Raw genomic sequence first — 21870 nt, 5'->3', positions numbered from 1 at the left:
TGGTTTTTTTTTTGTACAAGATTTTGATCTAATGGTAAAAAGACAAGACTTGGAATTGAGATTTCAATTTAGGCTTCGTTGTTACTCATCTTTGCATGAGGCAAATGTAAACTTTTTTGTAAATATTGCTTGAGCACTAAATTATTATGTGCCTTAGACAGTTAGACTGAACATCATTCCTTTCACTCTAAATTTTTTTTTTTACGTTACACTCTAATTTTTTTAAAAAAAAAGTATAATCAAACATAAAATCAAAGACATAGAAAAGAAATAGGAAAAATATATTTTCTTCAACAAAAAAAAAAGGAAAAATATATGTGTATGTATATATACTAAACTGTGACTTATAGCAAAAAAGTAGGAAAAAGATGGAATTGAATCCCAAATATCTCGGGTTGGGTTAATTGAATTGAACACAAACAAAACATTCTCTCATTGCCGTTTCTTTCCCACCTCGTTTGTACGTTTGGTTCCGCCAAAACCTGCAAAAACTCTTCATATTCTCTCTTTTTGCTTTTCATCACCGTTGATTCCTTCATCTCTGATCACAGCGACAATGGAGCCGAGTAAAAAAGACTTGGTTAGATTGGTTTTTTCATGGTCACTTCAAGATATACTCAACGATGATCTTTTTCGTGACAAGGTTTCTTTTTTACTCTTTTCTCTCTTACCCTTTTTAATTTACTCTTACTACTTCTTGTTTCAACCATCAAAATTTCATCTTGCAGTTTTCATTGATCAGTTTATGTGTTTTTTCATAATGTGATTGTTTAATTTGGTGTTCATTACCGTTGAGTATTTTGATGATTTCATGTATATGTTATTTATGTTGTTACTTAGTGTAGTGTTGATGTATCTGTAATTTAGCATGTTTGATAACATTTACAGTTTATATACTGATATTTGCAGAGTGAAAGATTCAATTTTTATACTGAATATTTGGTGAAGTGGATTGGAATATGTAAAAAGGACCTTGGTTTCTTTGTAGACAGTCAATTAGGGCTTCTAAGAGTTAGAAAAGGAAATTATTTATCAATGTTGTCAAATATCGGCTATGGTGGATTGTGGTGACGTACTTTTTGACAACCAGCATGGCCAATTTGTGATGGAAGTGCCATGGTGTTTTATGGCGGCTTAAAATGATGGGTTTTTGTCTTTCGGCCATCCTCAATTGTCGATTGACAATTGGTACTAATATTGAAGTATATACAAAATTTTGAAAGTCAAAATAGTTGTTATACACCCCCTTTGAATTTCATGGATATGTTCTTCAATGTTTGTTTTTTAGACTTTGTTAGGGAGGGGGGGTCGGAGGGGAGGGGAAGTAAGAGTTTATTGTAAGCCCTCCTCCCCTTGTTTGGGAGTTTTTCTGAATAAGAGGGAAAGGGTGTTGCCATGTTTTTTTCTTTTTTTTTTCAAAATGCTTTCAAAGCCTTCTTTTCTCCATTGCTTTTTTTAGTTCTATTTGGGGTTTTACTTACCCTCCTTTCCAAAAAAGGTGAGGGATCGTCGTCTCTTTCCCTTTCCTCCTAACCCCCGAACACAACCTTAGTAAAAAAAAAAAAGAACTTTTATTTATTTCAACTTGCATATACCAAAGTTAGATGCTTCTATGTGATCTGTAATTAGCTTGATTGTGTACTCAATGTTCATTGCATTCTGGAAGTAACTGAAAAACTATAATTTATTTTATATCTTTTAAACAGGTGAGGCAAATTCCGAAGGCATTCTCATCAGGAGGTCACTATCTCGACTCCTTTATTTCTCCTCTCATTGAAGAAACTCGCACAGAGTTATGCTCAAGCATTAAAATGGTGTCAAAAGCTCCAGCATGGGAAATAACTGATTTTGAACTCTCCAACGATTACAATCCTCCACTTGATTTGCTATACAAGATTGAAATCAAACCAGGTGCAAATAGTGACGGAGATGGGGATATTTTTGAGCCTGAGACTGGACAGCTCATTGCTTTGACCGATAGGAGACCAACATGTATCGATGATTTAAATACGCCTGGAAATTCCTATAGTATTGCTTCAATAAAAAGGGTTAGAAAGAAGGAATATACTGAAGATGTATACGAGGCTAAAATACTAGTATCAAAGCCCATTGAATTAGAACAGTATCGACAAAAGGATGACACATACACATATGGTTTTGGTGTCTATCTTTGCAACATGACAACATTTATTCGTATATGGAATGTACTAAACTCAGATCCAGATGGCCCAAGCATCCATATAATCAAGCAACTGCTCCAACCTGATTCTGGTGTAAGCAATGTGATTTTTATACCTTGTAATATAACTATCTATTTTATGGAAGTTCAATTGTAGATGAAGCTAGATATTTCATATTTTTTCCTCCCTATGTTTTTCCTTACCTACTCATGGTAGCTTATTGATTGGATCAATGCATTTACATACTTTAGTTGGTTGAATCTTTGTACAGGTTGGAGAAAACTGTCCTCAATGTTTCTCTAGTGAAAGACATTCTATTGATACATCAAGACTTGGTGCTGTAATCCGTTCATTTGATTTGAATGATGCTCAGGAAGAGGGTGTGTTAAGTTGTATAGCTGCAAGAGAATGTTCTCATAAGAATACAGTGAAATTGATTTGGGGACCTCCAGGAACGGGGAAAACTAAAACGGCTAGTTCATTATTGTTTGCCCTTCTCAAAAGGAGATGCAGAACACTTACCTGTGCCCCAACTAATGTGGCAGTGCTGGAATTGACATCTCGGTTTATAAGGCTAGTAATGAAGTCCCTTGATTATCTCACTTATGGTCTTGGAGACATAGTATTATTTGGTAACAGAAAACGGATGAAGATTGACAATGATGATGATCTTTTTGATATATTTCTTGATTACCGTGCAAATATTCTTTCCAAGTGCTTTGCACCTTTGTCTGGTTGGAAATATCATTTAGAACTCATGATATGCTTACTTGAAAACCCTGAAAAACAGTATCATGAATATTTGAATTCCGACGTAAAGAGGGATTATGAGGTAGACAACTATGATTGTTTGAAAGAAGAGAAGGAACTACTTGCTACTGCAAATCAACAAGCAAATCAGGAGAAAAAGGATACCTATTCCCAGGATCCAAATGTTTGTAAGCAAAATGAGTGGAAGAGGATAGTTAATAAAACTTTAAGAGAAAACAGGTTGTGTTTTAAGGAAGGAAACAAAAGTAAATATGACAAACAAGAGAAGAAGGATTTTCTTTATTATGAGAATAGAATAAAAAGATTGACATTTCATGAGTTTGTCAAGAAAGAATTCAATTCCATCAGGACGCAGATGAGGACATTCGCTGTGCATATGTGTACTCATTTGCCAACTTCTTTTATTTCTTTAAGAGTGGTGAAAAGTTTGTTTGAATGCCTTGATTGGCTCAAAGTCTTTGCAACAGTGCTATCAAACAATTCCATTACTGAGCAAGGATTTAAACTTGCCCTTGCTACATCTTGTGATGATGAATGTAAAATAAGTTCCTGTACTTGGCAGTATAAGCTGGGAATGACTAGGAAAGAATGCCTTAAAAGACTGAAATCTCTTCGAGATTTGTTGATTCTTCCTGATTTTTTCGATGAATATTCAATTAAAAGTTTTTGTTTCAAAACATCCCGCATGATATTTTGTACTGCTTCAAGTTCTTCTAGATTGTACTCGGAAGGTCTTGATAGACTAGAAATGTTGGTTATCGATGAAGCTGCCCAACTGAAAGAATGTGAAGCAAATATACCTCTACAACTTCCCGGTCTTCGCCATGTTGTACTTATTGGAGACGAGAAACAGTTGCCTGCACTAGTCAAAAGTGAGGTGCGTTCCATTCTTGTTAGTTCTTGACTTCCAACTATCAAGCTTCTCTCTCTCTCTCTATCTCTCTCTCTCTCTCTCTCTCTCATGTTCATTTCTAAAATTCATGATCAAATTTTCAACATCCCGGGATTTTTTTTGTTGCTAATATGCAGATTTCTGATAAGGCAGGATTTGGGAGGAGTTTGTTTGAAAGGCTCGTTCTTTTGGGTCATAAAAAACACCTTCTCAATGTTCAGTATCGAATGCATCCATCCATTAGCTTGTTTCCCAATATGCAATTTTATGACAATCAGCTTGTGGATTCTCCAAGCGTCAAAGAGAAAAACTATGAGAAGCATTTTCTCAGTGCAGATATGTTTAAGTCCTTCTCTTTCATAGATGTTGCTTTTGGAGAGGATGAATTGGATGAAGGGAGTAGCCGTAGAAATATGGTGGAAGTAGCTGTGGTATCTGGGATTGTTCTTAACCTTTATAAAGGTAATGTGATCTAATATTTGAAGATGAGTAAAAGCAAACAATCAGATTATAAATGCTTGTTATGAGTTGCTTGATTTGTACTATTAATCATACTTTTTTTTTTCAACCATGCATTGAATCTTTGCAGAATCAGTTTCCAGAAAACAGACTGTTAGTGTTGGTGTCATATCACCATATAAAGCTCAAGTTGTTGCAATCCAAGATACACTTGACAAAAGGTTTGGTGGTGATGTCAATGATGGCTTTTCCGTGAAGGTTTCCACAGTTGATGGTTTCCAAGGGGGTGAAGAGGATGTGATAATAATATCCACTGTCAGACATAATAGCATGGGAGTCGTGGGATTCATTTCTAATATTCAAAGAACTAATGTTTCTCTAACAAGAGCAAGGTATGTGTTAGGAACCTATTATGCCTTACAAGGGAGAATTCTCCTCAAATTACAAATTTAGTAGAACCCTGCATTAGCACAACTTTAAAAGTTTTCTCCTCTCTCGGAGCAAAGACTCCACTTTCATCTCTAATAATAGGATACTCTCTCTCTGTCTCTTAAGTCTCAACCTCTCCTCTTATTTATAGGCAATATGCTTCAACTATCTAAGCAAACTAACCTAACAAACTCCTTGACAACCAGTCTCTAACAGACACCTAACAATACGAATGTGAAATAAGAAACTCCTTGGATCCTTTGCTACCAACTCTTAGTTAAAGCTTTATACTTCTTGCTAACCAGACAAGCTTGTAGTATTTGCTTGAAGGTCTCACAGGGGATTTGCACAGCCCATAAACCACCTTGAGCATCATACCCTTTGTCAATGCCAATCTGTATTTTTTGAAACAGCTCATTACCTCAATACTCCGTCTTATTAGCTAGTTGAGTTTGACCTAAAAGTTGTATCTCGATTCTCGTGCTAGTTCTTGTCCTCTGCCAAAATATGTGGCTTCTCTAGAGTCGCTGGACAATTTATTTCCACCTTCGTCTCTGCTACTGTTGTTAAATTTACTGTGATGCAAGCTTCAATGTTTATTAGGATTTTCCCAGCCCATCTAAAAACTTTAACTTTTCCATGCCAATGTTTCGGCTTCATCTTTGCATGAGATCTGGGTTCCCCATGCAGTAAAAAAATCACACATTTTCCCAGGTTGCGCAATCTGGACCATCGTTCAAGATCAGACGACTCATGTTTCAACTTTGTAATTTGATTCAAAATGCCAAGTTGGAATGCGCGTCATCCTATCTGATCGGATGGTCTAGATTGTTTGACTGTGGATTTCTTGATTGCAGGAAATCCAAACCCATTTGAACATGATAGACACTAGCTCATTCATATTAAATAAAAGAAGAATAAAAGAAAATATATGACTTTGTTGATGAAATAACTTTGGCCTTGATCACTAATGGAACCCAGGTTAATAAGATGAATGCACACTGTTGTTGCACCTTTCAGGATTTCAAAAGTTGGGATCTCCTCCACCAACCAATCACAACTATCTAGAGTAATCCTAATCTTCACTCACTTTCACTTTATAGCCTTTCTTTGCCAGACTCTGTTAGAACTCTAACTAACAACCACTAATTACTCTAACTTCCTCAACTAACAATACCCAACCCGATATAGAAAACATCCCAACACATTTGGACTTACCTAATAGAACGAACTTGAGTCTCTTGCTTCAGGAATGGGTGGTGGGTTGCCTAGCTTGCTCAACCCCCAAGTCCATGGTTGATGTCAGTTCATGCCTCCTTGATGCCCCCGCATCCGGGACCCACAGGGGACATCATCTTTCCATCCGTTTCTACTTCCACAGGGGACTTTTTCCCTTCCCTTCATTAACTAATCAAGTTCTCCCACCATCTCTCGTATTATTTGTCTCCAACTATCTGTGTTTCTGCCTTGCTGGTTTGCTCTCTATCACAACATGTCTGATTCTTGCTCTTCAACATTTTCCATTCTCTTAGCTTGCTCCGTAGAATCCTGCATCATGGTAGGCTGAAACCTAATTACTGCTACTCTAAAATCATCCATGGTAAATGTTGCAATCATTTCAATATTCTGCAGTAATATTTTCTAACATCTATTCTGGACACCAGCTGCGAGCTTGCCATGATTAACTCCTTGGGTAGGAGCTCTAATACCACTACTTAGGAGACTAGTATGTTTAGAAAAATAGGGTAAATCTCACCAAATTATGAATGTAGAACACCAAAACTTCAAGGGCCTACTCGTTCCCATGCTTGAAGGTCCCAGCTTCCTCTGAATTGACAGGATACTTTCTCTCTAAACCTCAGCTTAATATTTATAAACATACTCTAAATGTCTCAACACAACTGACTTAACTAACCAACTAGCCCTCACTAATAGTCCTAACAGACACTTACATGTATGACCTGTGCCCCTGATACTGTACACACTATTGGTCTATATTTTTCCCTTCATACCGTACACAGCTGATTTATGGATGTACTTTTCCCTGTTTATGTAGGTATTGCCTCTGGATAATAGGTAATGGTGAAACTTTGATGAATAGTGGCTCCATTTGGGAGGTATTACTCTATGATGCGGTAGCTCGAGGGTGTTTTCATAGTGCTGATGAGGATGAGAGGTTGTCTCATGCTATTGCAACTGCCATGATTGAGCTTGGTCAAGTCGGTGATCTACTGAATATGAGTTCTCTGCTATTTAGAAAAGCAAAATGGAAGGTATGCTTCTAGAAATTGTAGTCGTGTCTTTATCCTTATTTATTATTGAAGACATGGTAAATTCATAATCTAGTTTCTTTCCTAATTACATAGGCAATTCCTAGTTAGTCAATCAGCGGATTTGCCATTATTTATCCCATATAGAAGATTCCTAATCTTAACATGTTTCCTTGTTGTAATGTATCCTGTTACCATCAAACGCAATGTAAATGATCACTTGTAGAAGTCTCTTTTGATCACTAGTTCAGACTTGTGCTCTGCCCTGACCAGTCAGTTTGCTTAGACCCAAATTTTTCTCACACCACAAATTTATCAAATGATATTCATTACAGCTCAGTAGGTTTATCATTGCTGAAAAGTGCACTAAAATTAAAATCCTCTTTCCTTAAAGGAAAAGGTATTGAGATTGACGAGTATTAGCCACTCTTTAACCATTATCACAATTAACAAATGCAGCAGGAAAAAAAAAAAGTCTTCCCTAGATTTTTTAAGCAGCTTAATTATTTACGTGTGTTCTCAATCTTTTGTGACTATATATCTTATCATAATTATAGGTTTGCTTTGATCAAAGTTTTCTGATCTCTATGGCAAGAATCAAGAGCACCGAGGATTGCAAGAGAATATGTTCCCTGCTGATGCAACTTTCAAGTGGGTGGCATCGGTCTCACCGGGAGATAAATATTGGAGTTGTAGATGATAATTCTTCCCAACTGTTGGGGCTGTGCAAGGTCAACGAGTTACTTTATATTGTATGGACCATTGACATTCTTGAGGAAAATTCAGATTATGTTCAGATTTTGAAGCTTTGGGATGTTTTGCCATTATCTGAGGTATCCAAGATGGTGAGGGATATTAACATCTTTTGCAGGAGTTATTCTGTTGATATTCGTAGATGCTGCAAAATCAGGTGTTCTAATAGGTATAACTCTACTGCAAATTGTATGATTAGCTTCACATTTTCAACAAGTGGAAAATTGATTTGAAGTATAAGTGCTAATATAATCAGTTACCGCAGGGATTCTGTGGTTCCATTGAGATGGCCGGCTAATTTGAATATTCAAACCAATCATAATCTGCCACAAGATGATCCAATGCAGTTAATATGTGACCAATTTGATTCGCTCCAACTGAGGGATGTTTAAATTTGAATAAATTGGTATATTACCCTCTTCTCACCTCTCTTGAATTTTGTCCCTGCTACAAAACCTCTCCTTTTTTTGAAAAAATAAAGAAAATTCAGTGTTATATGTAAGCTAATATGCATATTATTTTTGTAGGTTTTTTTACAATAGATAATAGATTAGTGTAATGCGAGTACAAAGAGATATTAGAACATTATGGTATCAAATTCAGTCAAGTCACAAGCAAGTTTGTTCTTGCCTTTTTTGGAACTGCAATTTCATGGCCATGTCTTATTTTAGATTATTTTTGTACATATTTCTAAATTCTGAAGTAGGCTTTTACTTTAATTAATGAAAATGAGATATTAGCCTTTGTTCCTAGCTTATATGTCCATCTTGAAACTTATAGTAAATCAAGATTAGGGTCTCTTGCACATTTGAGCGATTTATTTATGAACTTTCCAATCGGGTTTCTTCACGCGCTTTCACATTATTTATTCTTTTTATTTTCTTTTCTTTATTGACATTGAGGTGGATGATGAAACTTACTTTTCCATTTTCAGAAATATTGGATTTTGGGATCATATACCAGACAGCTTTGGTTTGGAAAACAAACCTAAAATTTTATGTTTTGAAAGGCATCTGCTGCAACGGGAACCGCAAGGTCTGCCTAGTCTTGATCAGTTTATTGTAAGTTTGTAACATTGCTTAGGACGAGGGGTTTGACTCCTCTGAAGTGAAGGATACACTTTACAGGGTAAAATGCGGGGTTATAATTCAGCAATTGAGATTAAATACATGCACATATATTACAAGTTATGAAGCCAAAATCTATACTGTTGATCATTGATCAATGTTTAAAACTCTGCACTTATCTCTTGGACCGCCAGCAGTTTAAAGGAGCCAATACTGGATGACAGAAATGTACCTAGAAGAATTTCCTGGAGTTTGAAATATCCTGAGCCAATCACATATTTTCCATGACTTGGATCCTCTATAGTATCGCCGTTCTCTGCTGTCACTTGTTGACAGTTGGATCAATTCAACGGTTAAGAGATCAAAGCTGTATGTTTTTAGGCACACAGACACCTAGTATTCACAAACCACGTGTGTATATTTCGTCTAGAAGAATTTTCTGTATATACGCATAAGGGCAGAAATATATGAAGTAAAACATTTGCCTTTTTTGGGTTTGCATTGGTTCTATATAAATTGGATTTTCATTCCTGGTTCAATTTAAGATTCCATCTGGATATGACAAGGAATAAGCAAAAATAGTATGAGAAACATGGATTTGCTTTGACGTTTTCAGGTGTATTTTTCAGTATCATACCATTTACCATACAAACTGGCATGTTTCCTACTCACTTTTCTGAAATTGTCTTCGGATGACCTCCACTCATCAAAACAATTAAACAAGTGATAGTTTTCTGTAGATATATGGCTATTTGAGTAGTCAATTAGGCATTAGGTTGGTGCAACAGATACATGTGCATTGATCACCTTATATGACATGAAACTTTCTGATCTTTTTAGGGCGTGTTTGATTATATATTTATCTTTTGCTTTTAAAAGATGAAAAAAATAAAAATAAAAGTTTTTTTTTTATCAAGTGTGTGTTCCCAAAAGTTATTATTTCCTGCTCTTCAGAACAAGAAAATAAGAACAATCTAGTGTTGCTTTTGTTTACTTCATATTTTCTCGTGTTTTTGTATGTCATCACTTGAGCTCCACCAATGTCTGTCACATGAAACTTCCATCCTACGCATGTTGCCATCAATTCCTAACACCCTCCTCTACCACTACCTCCTTCGACAAGTGTTGTTGCTCGACATCTTCAACCCCCACCGTTGTCACCTAGCCTCTTCCACTGCCACTGCTGCAAATTACATTTCACTGCAAACTGGACTAGTTTGGTTTGCCACGCTGGTGGGATCATGCCCTGAATCTCTTTCTTAATTCATATTGTGTTCACTTTTTGGTATGGCAAACTGGGCTAGTTTAGTTTGTGATAACTATTTAGTTCCTTCATGTCTAAGAAATTCTTTATATGTCTGTCCTATGTATAAAAAGAAGCATTGAGTGGACATTGCTGCTACATGCTTTTGTTTTGTTGAGAAAGAAGTTGTCATAGAAAGTAGCCAAGTACGGAGATGAGTTTTAATGCCAATAATAGCCTATTAAGAGAAATTACACCCTACTTTCTAGGGAGGATCATGTCCTGAATCTGTCTCTTAATTCATATATATTCACTTTATTGGATTTTATTTCAACTCACTTTTAGAGAAATTACACCCTACTTTCCTTAATGTAATAAATTATACTTATCCCTCCTCTTATGTTAAAATATGCACTCATCTCTTACGTAAAATATATTAGAAAAAATTATACTATCCTTCATTTTAAGATTGTATATATATATTATGTGATTATGGCCCCCTCTCTAAAATTAAAATGCACGCACACTCATCTCCTTAACCGAACTTCTAATACATATTTCTCTCTATTTTAGATTCATAGTGTCGTTAATATGTTGTTTTAAATTCTATCAAAAACCATAAAGCAATACACGATAAAAAATAAAACTTGGAAAAATTAATAAAGTTGAAAAAAAAAATCTATTTAAAACTAAATTTTATATTCTACGATCATAAAAATGTTCGAAGTTTTTTCTTGAGTAAATGTTAGTTTTTTTTACTAGAACATTCATAGTTAATAATCATTATATTGAAATTTATAATGAAAAAAAATTAATTCAGAAAAAAGGTGGCTTAAAGTTTTTTTTTTTTTTTTATCAAAATGTGGCTCAAAGTTATGCTTTTTTTTATAAAATAAAGTTTATGTGACTTGAGTTTTGATGACTCATTAGAATCAGTAAGTCTAAAGATTCAAAAGTCCTTTTAGATCACTCATCAAAGATGTATTTACGCCATCAATGAGAGATTATCTCACGCCCTTGCAGGTTATGAGCCAAATCCTTAATTACAAACCAAACCTTCATTGTCTTAAAGTTAGTTGTTATCGTAAGAATATTTATTTATGATTTTTTTACCAGAAGATTATTTATTTATGTTACAATTAATTAAAGTGTAAGACATTTAATTCTTAATGGAACATAGTTTAATTTTAACATCTTTTAAGAATGAAGCGCAATTCACTTTTTAAGTTATTGAAGTGTGTACTTTAACAAAAGAAAAATCAAAAATGTAATTCAAGCTTCATTCCTAAAAAGTCAAGAGACGGAAGGAGAGTAATATCAATAGTTGGTTTTCAACATTTTCCATTAAAGTAACCAAACTAATGGAAATATTAAGCACACAAACATGATGTGATGGAAATTACCAGTCTTCTACACAACATATCATAGTAGTTTCTTCAGCATTATACTCTCTTTTAGGCAGGACCGTTCCTACTAAATAGGAGGCTTGGTTCTATTTTTAAAATAGGAGGCCCCAGTAAAATCAAAACGCAATTCTTTTTGTATAGCTAAGCTTCATTAAAAAATCAGAATCAGAAGAACTTTTAAACACGAAACAAAACAAAATAAAATTAAGTGAAAGAGAGGTGAAATTTACCTAACGACGTTTGGAATGTCACTCCTACGTCGTAGGAAAGGGGAAAACGAATGGTTTATGCGAAAAAGAAATAATTGTTGTGATTCTTTCAATGGGGGTGGGTATTATAATTTTTTTTTAGGCCCATAATTTTTAGAGGCTCGGTTCAGTAGCGTTTCTTGCACTTCCCAAGGTCCGGCCCTGCTTTTTGGTAGCTTCCTTTGGCATTCCACGAAATTGTTATGAAAGTAACCAATACTTGCATGAAACCGAGTAGCCGACCACTTTTCCATGCTCAAATCAAATAATGTAATTGACTTGACGTCAATTTCTTTGCACCTTTGTCTTGTAGCATGCTTTGCTTTTCACTATATCACTGTATAATTATAATTTAGAAATTGTTAACAAGTGCTCCGGAATACTCTTTAAACATCCAAAGTGGTAAGATTTTATGAAAGTTTATGCATTCATTGCATTGAAAATTGAAATCTTTACTTTTTTTAAAGAATAATTTCTTCATTAGAAATGCTTAAAGGGTGCTCGGGGCACTCGTTAACAAGAAACTTATAATTTATAACCACTCCATACCACTTTTATTAATATTTTTAGGAAAATGATAACTTGTGTCTTTGGGGCATAAATTAAGAAACCAAATGTATAAGGTTTTTCTTGAAACTTGTGCATTCAATGTCTTAAAAGTTGCAAAAGTTATACTTTCAATATAAATTTTATTTTTAATTTCCATTTTAAACTCTTTAACATGACCCATATTTTTAACACTTCTTAATCCCTTAGTTGTGACGTTTATTGTATACGTCATGTTGCTTTTTATGTCCGTACAATAAAGGTCTATTAAATTAATATACGATGAGAATCTTCTTTTCACTTTCATTATTAGTAGTACTATGAAACAAACTATACAATGGTATACCTGATGAGCAAGTTTTGTGTTAACTATTTAGTTTCTTCATCTCTAAGAAATTCTTTTTATATGTCTGTCCTTTTGTTTTGGTTAATCCACACACATGTATAAAAAGAAGCTTTGAGTGTACATTGTTGATAAAAAAAAGTGGTCATAGAAAGGAGCAAAGTATATGAAGATGAGTTTTAATGTTAAGAGAGAGGAGGATCTTGATCTTGCAAGTTTGGTGGAAATTGTATTTTCTTGGACTTTCAACGATGTTCGCAACCAAAACTTCTGCAGGGACAAGGTTTTTCTTTCTTTTTTCAGGATTTAACATATGAGAAATTTAGTTAGAATGAATTTGAATTATACATTACACTTTATGTAAGAAAAAATTCGGTCCAAATTCATGTATTCTCTTTATATATAGTATATATATGATATCAATCTATTTTACCAAAACAAATATGCTTCTATAGACTCCGCATCATAAATTTAATGTACTTGGATTCTTTTATGTTGTGTCCCTCAATCTCCTCTAGTAAAATTCTTGTAGTTGAATTAATCTAATGACTAAATTAATAGTGTTCTAGCATTAAATCAATCCAGACGGAGATTTCACTGGTGCGACAGGAAGATCTTGCGTCTGCTATAAATTGATATGTTAAAAATTGCTGTGTCCCTCTGAAGACACTTTATCAAAACTTGTAGACTAAAACATTATTGTTTATATCTCAGGTGGAGAAGATCCCACATACATTCATAACAGTAACAAATTACTTAAACTCCTTTATTCCTTCATTGGTTGAGGAAACTCATAGTGATCTGTCTTCAAGCTTGTATGGCGTGAACCGGGCTCCTTTTTGTGAGATATTGACAGCTACGTCTGAAAGATCCAAAAGCTTCATATCATCCAAGTTCCTGCTTTATCAAATCTCGGTGAGCAGAACTAAGAATGATACAAAAGATGTAGGACCATATCAGCCAGAGGTTGGAGATCTCATTGCATTGACAGACTTCAAACCGAAAACTGTCGAAGACTTAAACAGGCCAAGAAGATATTATCACATTGCTTATGTTTATGGATCAAAAGAAAGTAGTGGCGAAATATCAATTCTGTCTTCCAAACGCATTGACACGGAGTTTAACTCTAATTACTTGAGGAGCAATAATGCACCAGAGCTTTATGCTGTCTATCTTTTAAATCTTACAACAAATATTCGCATTTGGAAAGCCTTGAACTCAGAATTGGAAGGTGCAAAGATGAACATGATTAAAAAGGTGCTGCAAGCTGATTCAAATGTAAGAATCACTAATTTCCTAATGAGTGTTGTTAGAAATAATATACTATTTTATCATATATACGAATTGTGTAACTTGTGAATTACCAATATTAAATTTTTCATAGAAATGTTCATATGCATTAGATAGATGCACAAGTAGCCTGATACCATATCATATGATCCTTTACACACCTAAGCTCTAGTGACGAATCTTGATTTTTTCTGAGAATTGAAGAGAATCTTTATTCGCTAATTGAACCCTTGAAAAGCTGGATTAAAATTCTTTTGTCGTTAGATTCTCTCTCTATCTGAATTTATAGCTGCAAAGGAAACATGCTTACTTTTTTTTATTAACTAACTCATGTTTACTTTGTATTTTGCAGAACGGTGAAGACTGTCAACTTTGTATTTCTGGGGAAAACCATATTGCTGCTTGTTCTGAAGTACATACCATGATCCAGTCTGAGAATCTGAATGAATCCCAAAAAGATGCAGTTTTAAGCTGTGTTTCCATGAGGGAATGTCATCATAGTGACACTATTAAACTTATTTGGGGCCCACCAGGGACTGGCAAAACAAAGACAGTGGCTTCCTTGTTATTTTCCCTGCTCAAGTTTAAAACCAGAACATTAGCATGTGCTCCAACTAATACTGCAGTGTTGGAAGTGGCTGCTCGCTTGCAGAATTTAGTTGAGAAGTCACTTGAGCATGATGTTGATACATATGGCTTTGGTGACATAGTGATATTCGGCAACAGGTCTCGAATGAAAGTGGACAGTTACCGATGCCTCCAGGATATCTTTCTTGATTATCGCGTAAGTAATCTTTTGAGGTGTTTTGCTCCAACCACTGGATGGAAACATTACTTAGAATCAATGATTACATTGCTTGAGGACCCCTCAAAACAATATGGTTTGTATAAGCTTGATGCAGAAAATGGTATTATGTCATTAGAACAATTTACACGGCAAAAACACGAAGAGTTTAAACTTGCATATAGTTCATACAAGCAACATGAGAAGAATGATGATCCTATGACGTTAGCGCAATTTGTGAAGAAGGAATACCATTCATATGAGGAAGATGAAAAGAATAGTATCATGACATTTGAGCAATTTGTTAAGACGAGATTCAGTTCCACCGTAGCGGAGCTGAAATTATGTAAGAAAACCTTGTATACACACCTACCAACATCTTTATTTCCATTTGAGGAGATGAAGAAAATTCCTATAGCTCTTGATTTGCTAACATCTCTTGAAAGCTCCATGTGTAAAGCCAAGTTGAAACAAACTCTCGACGATCATGGAGACGGAGAAAGCATTCTTGACTGTCTTGGAAGGTTAAACAACACAATGGAAGACTGCCTTTTCTTACTAAGATCACTTCTTAAGAAAATTTCACTTCCAAACATAACTGAAAAATATGGAATAGAAAAATTTTGCTTGATGAATGCAAGCCTGATTTTCTGTACTGCATCAAGTTCTACTAGACTTTTCACAGAAGGAATGACACCGATAAAATTTCTAGTTATTGATGAAGCAGCTCAGCTAAAAGAATGTGAATCAGCCATTCCATTACAGCTGCCAGGTCTTCACCATGCTGTCCTCATAGGTGATGAGAGACAACTTCCTGCAGTGGTCAAAAGCACGGTAATTGTTTTTCCGTCATTTTTTGCGATTTGGATATTGTCCATCATTTAAGAATATTTTCTTACATGATTATAACTATCAAATCTAAAGGTTACTGAAGAGGCTGGATATGGAAGAAGTTTGTTTGAGAGGCTGGTATTGTTGGGATACAAGAAGCATCTTCTTAATACTCAGTATAGGATGCATCCATCCATCAGCTTATTCCCAAATAAAGAATTCTACGAGGAGCAACTTGTTGATGCTCCAATTGTCAGAGAAATGAGCTATAATAGGTGTTTCCTTGAAGGAAAAATGTATGCTTCATATTCCTTTATAAACATAGCTAAGGGTAAAGAACAACGAGGTCGCGGACACAGTTCGAAGAATATGGTCGAGGCTGCTGTTATTTCCAAGATCATTGAAAGCCTTAAGGAAGGCAAGTGTCTCTTTCTTCATATATATAATGTCTATGTATATGTGTTAGTGGTTTTAGTGTTGCATTTTGTTCTCAAATAAGAAAGCTTCTTCTTTTGGATACGCTGTTAGCTTTTTTGTTACAGAATTTTGTAGGACAAGGAAGAAAGTTAGCATAGGAATCATATCTCCGTATAATGCTCAGGTGTACGAAATCCAAGAAAAAATAAAGCCGAGCGATTCTATTTCTGATCCAAACTTCTCTGTTAGTGTTCGTTCTGTTGATGGCTTTCAAGGCGGAGAAGAAGATATAATAATAATCTCCACCGTGAGATCTAATGAGAATGCAAAAGTAGGCTTTCTTTCCAATAGACAACGAGCAAATGTGGCACTGACTCGGGCTAGGTATGCTACTCTTATTATATGTGATACTCTTGCTGCTTCCAAGTTCTGATACATAAGCTCATAGTAAAGTTGGTAATTCGTGCAGACATTGCCTTTGGATATTAGGAAATGAAACAACTTTAGAAAAAAGTGATTCTATATGGAAAGAACTAGTACTTGACGCAAAGGAAAGAGGGTGTTTCCATAATGCCGATGAGGACAAGAAACTGGCTGAGGCTATTGAGGATGCCTTGCTTGAGATTGAATTCCTTGACGAATCTGAATCACCATTCAAGAAACTTAGTCTACAAGACAAATCAGAGACATTTGCAACAACCTCCAGGTAAGCAAGCATATGGTAGCAAAGCATAAATTTTCATTTACTCAATCATAATAATCAAATTGACAATTGAAAATGAAGAAAAATTACTTTTTTAAGTATACACAAATATGACAAAGCATCCTAGTGTGTACATTATAACGGCATTGTTGTTTGAAGAGCTAATTATAAATTCGTATACTAGAGGTTCAATGTATACAAGAGGTTCCCATTATACCAGAGGTTCGTCCAGGGGCAGGAGCAGGCCATGGCAACCAAGGTGGTAATGGATGGGGTGCACCAAGTACCATTTTCAATGAAGATCATGTAAGATACGGTTGCTAACTCCAAGGCTTGATACAGCAGTTTGTTGCCATAATATGAAACCTCGGTTTTGCAAGGACGACATGGCTGTGCCAATCCCACGTTTTTTTTAAGTTTCTAAAGATTTGCTTCTGTAAAGTTTGCCATTGTGGCTGTTGTGGATTTATATTATAACTTTGTCAAACTATTATTTTATGGTGTATAAATTGCTCAAATGGTTGACTTCAAAGCTCACCAAATGCATTTCGCAAAATATCAAGTGATTTCTCAAATCAAAACAAAAAACTACACTACATATACGATTTACATATTCAAAATATTTCTTCCATCACTTTCACGTATAATGCATGTCAATGGGTACCCATGGGTACGGATAGTATGATATCCGTGCCCGCCCCGTTGGACAAATATGATACCCGTGCCCGCCTCGTACCCTCGTGGGTACCCACTGTGCGAGTACCCGTGGACATTGAGGTATTCATGGCTATTCATGGGTACCCATGGATTTTTGATATTTTTTTTGTACAAACAATAAATTTTTCTTAGTTACCAAAAAACTTCAACTTTTAAACATTCATACATAATTCATTCAAAATTTCATAAATCGTACATAATCCATAGGAAATTCATGATTTTTACATAATCCATATGATATGTTTTATGATGTGAATGAAGTAGAAACGTGAACTTAATAAGATGAATTAAAAAGATTGAAAATAAAAATAGGTTGTTAACGAGGAATCTTAGGTAGGCCGTAAAATTTCCTTCAATAAGGTAACAACTTTAAGTAATAAGATAAGATATATAAGAATATTTTAGTGATTTACTTAATTTATTATCGGGTATGGGTATGGGTACAATCAAATCCGTGTCCATATCCATATAATAATAGGTAGTCAAATACCCGTTGACTATACCCGTGGATACCCGTTTAGCTACCCGCCCCGTGCCCATGATGGATTTTACCCACGGGTACCCGTGGGCATGGGTATTTTTGCCACCCTAATGCTACTATGATTACTTGCAATTTTAACGTAATAAAACATCTGTGTTGCTTCCTTTATCACCGAAACGTCTAGTTTGACATTTCAAGAATCCAAATCCCTTTGATGTGACAGATCATTATATACATTAACGCATTATTTACTTTCATGTATTTTTACCACCGACACATATTTCAAATAAACTTCGTATTAACGTAATTATTACTAGTTTTTAATGAATACTATATAACATTATAACCATTTGATCCCTGCAAAAATAAATTGCAATTCGGACAAACTTTAACTAAATGCAATTCTAGCTATTTTCAAACTGAAAATTAAATTTACCAATTATAGACGTTAAAACAACCTATCAAAACTAGAAAATTTCCCTAACGGTCTAAAATTGCTAGATGGATGAAGAAGAGTCAAGACAACTCCCTGCCCCTGGGGAAAAGAAGATATATTATCCAGTATAAATACAGAAATCGAAGCTGTGACAGAAACTGTATGTGACTATGATCTCAACAACCACATATCAGTGTTTCTTTCTCAATTATCCTCTCGTTCTCCCGACAAAACAGATTTTACATGCATTAGGAAAGAGGGGCAAAAAGAAGAAAAATAATAATCACTTCCAATGAAGTTTACACTGTTAAGCCTTACAACAGTTATAATGCCATTAAGAACTTCTGAATCTTTGTCTGTGCTCGCTCCTTCTCTTCTGGTCCATCAAGATCGCCAATATTGTCATGATATTCCTAAACCATGGGAAAATAATCCGTTAGAGCTTCTGAATTTGAATTTGGGGATTGGGACTTCGACGATGCATCTTAAGTGCAAAAAACCAACACTAACAGTAACAAAATATAAAATATGAATTTATTCAATCATAGCCGCAGAGGATATATACCTGAAGTATATCCTTGACATGCTGTTTACTAAGTTTGTTCTGCTTGAGAAGTAGTTCAATTCTTCCTCTCATTTGTGAATGCCTGACCAAAAATTTAATTAAGTCAGGCAAGGTGAAAGAAAACATAAGTAACTAAAAACTCTTAACTTTATCATAAAAAGATGCAACTACTTACTCGGAGCACCAAATATGACCCAAAATGACAGCAACCAACTGAAAAATCATATATAAATTAGTCAGTATAAAAAGGTGCTGTAAAACTGGCATCTCATTCAGAAGGCGGAGCTATTATAAGCAGTAAGCACCACTGGTATTTACTAAAAAAAAATCTCAACTGCAATTTGAAATGGAAGTTTTTTAAGTATAGAGAAAAAATTCCAAACATGTTTTTTTTAATATGATAAAAAGACAGCCCCATGTTTTGAAGCAGTCATGGATGAGTGTTCATAAAATACACAAAAAAACTACTACCAAGCCATTACTTGGCATCAGTTGGTCAGTAAAATAAACTTACCTGAAGAGTATAAAGTCCAGATTCTAGTTTACGATTGTACTTTTCATCTTCATCCATCTATAAATTACAAAAATATTAGACTTTGCTAAATAAAATAAATAAGGTTACTTCAATCTGACATAAACAAGCAGAATAAGTAAACTACCTCCAAGTCATCAAACTCAATTTGATCCAACCGTTCAGTTTCAGCTTTTACTCTATCCGAATATCTGGGAGGGAAAAAGTAATGAAAAATAAGCTTTGAGTCTAGATTTCTACTGCCACATCTTTTATGATTCTATACATACAAAGATGCGTACCAACTTAGAACCAGATTAATACAGAATGGAACAAATGGATTAAGTTCGGCAATCATGAACACAATATAAGGGAAAGAGGACAAGATCAACCTACCTGATGTATAGTTCCATTAGCCTATCTATCTTCTCGCACTCATTTTCAACAAATTTACTTAATAATCTTTCTCTCCTAGAGCCCCTCAAGATTCCACCTGGAAAGATATAGAGTACTCAAGTTCAACATCTAAAAAAGAAAAAATTAAGGTGCATGCACATTGCGTCTAACTAATGCATATTTCAATTCACGCATGGATTCACTTGATGTCACTTTGCAAAGTATTAGTTTATATCTCGGGGACAGTTCAAGGGGGGTTTGTATATGCTGTATCCATCCCCGTATTAGACAGTTCTATCATCTAAAATTTTCGTTGTATGAAAATAAAAGTATAAGTTTGTTTATCTTCTCACTAATTTCCAACAAGTTAATCTCTCCTTCGCGAAATAACTCAAGGTACCAATGGTAAAGTATACATGTTACTGAAGTTCAATATTACATAACTAATGATAAGGGAAAAGTACAGTACAGTGTCCGTCTGTCCACATACTATGTCAAAACTCAAATGTAACTTGACTTGCCTGCTTACCAAATAATGAAGCAACTAGTGACACAATTCGCTCCTCTAACTCCTCCTGGTACCGTTCTTTCTTGTTCTTTTTACTGATGGGAATCTATATGTGACAAACAAAACTAATTTAGTGCAAGTGCAACCAATTTATAAGATAACAATCAAATCACATAAGTTAACATATAAACTCTAGAGAGTTCTACAAAATTGGTTTAGAAGTGGAAAAAGCAGTATCACTTGCCTTACCCATAAAAGCTGCAAAAGCTGTCTTCAATCCCAAAACATCAACAAAACGTTCACAAGCCGGAGGGTAATTTGTCATCGCAAAATCAAGTGCCCTTATCGCGGAGGCATACGCCAATTTCTTCTGCTTCATAATAATTATCATCAACTCAACTCCTTCTGCTTTCACAAACCTTTCCTTATTCTCCAACGGCATCAACAAACAACATAAACAATCAAACAAATTCTCCACCATCTCTTCCTCATCCGAACTCTTGGGATCCTTTGACTTATACATCGCCACCGCCTGAAGCATCACATCCACCCCATTCATCTGCCCCAATTTCTTCTGATTCGCCGTACTACTCTGCAACAAAATCGCCAAAATCTCCGATGCATACTGCTTATTACTATCAAATTCCCTAACCTTAATCTTCCCCAACAGCCACTTCAACAACTTCGTCTTCTCACAGACAATCTCCGCCACCGCCGGTTTCACCTCAATCAAATTCTCAATTGTCGCCAGCGTATTATAAACCGCAGCATTCTCATCCGCATCCTTCTCCGACAACCGATGCAAATTCTGCACAAGCAATTCCAACACACTACAATCCACAAGCGCATCAACAAGAACCTTAGCAGGTTCATCATTCTCATCAAGCACATCTTCATCAGTCAAATCCTGAATCAACGTAACAACATCAATAGCAATATCAGTGTTATCATGATTCAACAAATCAACAATCGACGGAACAACATTGAGGTTAACAAGATCCGGATAAAGCTCCGGTGCTCCAGCAAGAACTTTAAGCTTGTGAAGCTCTTCATGGAGCTCCAATTCAGAATCCGCGAAACGTTCGGGTTGATTTGGATACTTGAGACGTGCTTCGATGTTTTCCTTCAATCGGCGTTCGAAGGAGAGGACGAGTTTTTTTAGGGTTCGGTTGTCGACGGCGTCGATTGTGGGTTGGGATTTCTCGATTGCTTCGAGAAGGGAGAGATCGATGTTGTTTGTGGAGGATGAAACGGTGTCGTCGAATTTGCGTTTGGATGAGTGGTTGCGAGTGGTGGTGGATGGTTCCATTGTTGTTGAAGATTTGAAACCCTAATGAGAGGTTTAGTGGGGGGTTTGGATGAAGTGAAGAGAAAGTTCTTCTTCTGCCACTACCTCAGCTTCTGCCACTACCTCAGCTCAGGCTTTACTGTGCTTGTTTTTTGGGTCTTAAATTTTGACAATATTAACATTTTTTATCATTATTTTTAACATTTTTGGGTCTTAAAAACAAAGGTTAAATATGTTTTTGGTGCTTATAAATATGTAATTTTTTTTAAGGATATAAATATGTAATTTTTTGTTTTTAATTCATCTTAAATTCTCGTTTAAATTTCAGTCCCTCAA

At 35.3% G+C, this 21870-nt stretch overlaps 3 protein-coding genes across 3 annotated transcripts; 2 read left to right on the top strand and 1 right to left on the bottom strand.

Moving 5' to 3' along the window:
* Positions 1-415: 415 nt before the first annotated feature.
* On the top strand, positions 416-9428 carry LOC146939497 (uncharacterized). Its single transcript, XM_085753119.1, has 9 exons — positions 416-643; positions 1707-2273; positions 2452-3828; positions 3981-4305; positions 4433-4694; positions 6788-7004; positions 7559-7923; positions 8020-8160; positions 8689-9428. Exons 1-8 carry the CDS (start codon positions 557-559, stop codon positions 8144-8146), a joined length of 3327 nt encoding a protein of 1108 aa, XP_085609245.1. The 5' UTR covers positions 416-556; the 3' UTR covers positions 8147-8160; positions 8689-9428.
* Positions 9429-12531: 3103 nt separating this feature from the next.
* On the top strand, positions 12532-17147 carry LOC146939496 (helicase SEN1-like). Its single transcript, XM_085753118.1, has 7 exons — positions 12532-12890; positions 13322-13885; positions 14250-15515; positions 15606-15930; positions 16055-16313; positions 16399-16635; positions 16817-17147. The coding sequence occupies exons 1-7, from the start codon at positions 12774-12776 to the stop codon at positions 16896-16898; spliced, it is 2850 nt and encodes a 949-aa protein (XP_085609244.1). The 5' UTR covers positions 12532-12773; the 3' UTR covers positions 16899-17147.
* A 1199-nt stretch (positions 17148-18346) lies between these two features.
* LOC146939495 (ARM repeat superfamily protein) lies at positions 18347-21646 on the bottom strand. The gene is made up of 8 exons (XM_085753117.1): positions 20491-21646; positions 20268-20352; positions 19739-19835; positions 19491-19554; positions 19346-19402; positions 19007-19044; positions 18832-18913; positions 18347-18679 (listed from the first exon to the last, which is right to left on the bottom strand). Exons 1-8 carry the CDS (start codon positions 21553-21555, stop codon positions 18590-18592), a joined length of 1578 nt encoding a protein of 525 aa, XP_085609243.1. The 5' UTR covers positions 21556-21646; the 3' UTR covers positions 18347-18589.
* Between the last annotated feature and the right edge of the window lie 224 nt (positions 21647-21870).

This window comes from Medicago sativa, chromosome 3 (genome assembly GCF_051527215.1).
Source record: "Medicago sativa cultivar Bolivia chromosome 3, Bolivia_mono, whole genome shotgun sequence".
NCBI lineage: Eukaryota > Viridiplantae > Streptophyta > Magnoliopsida > Fabales > Fabaceae > Medicago > Medicago sativa.
Note: the sequence above shows the minus strand (reverse complement) of the source record. Positions and strands in the feature narration are given on the sequence as shown.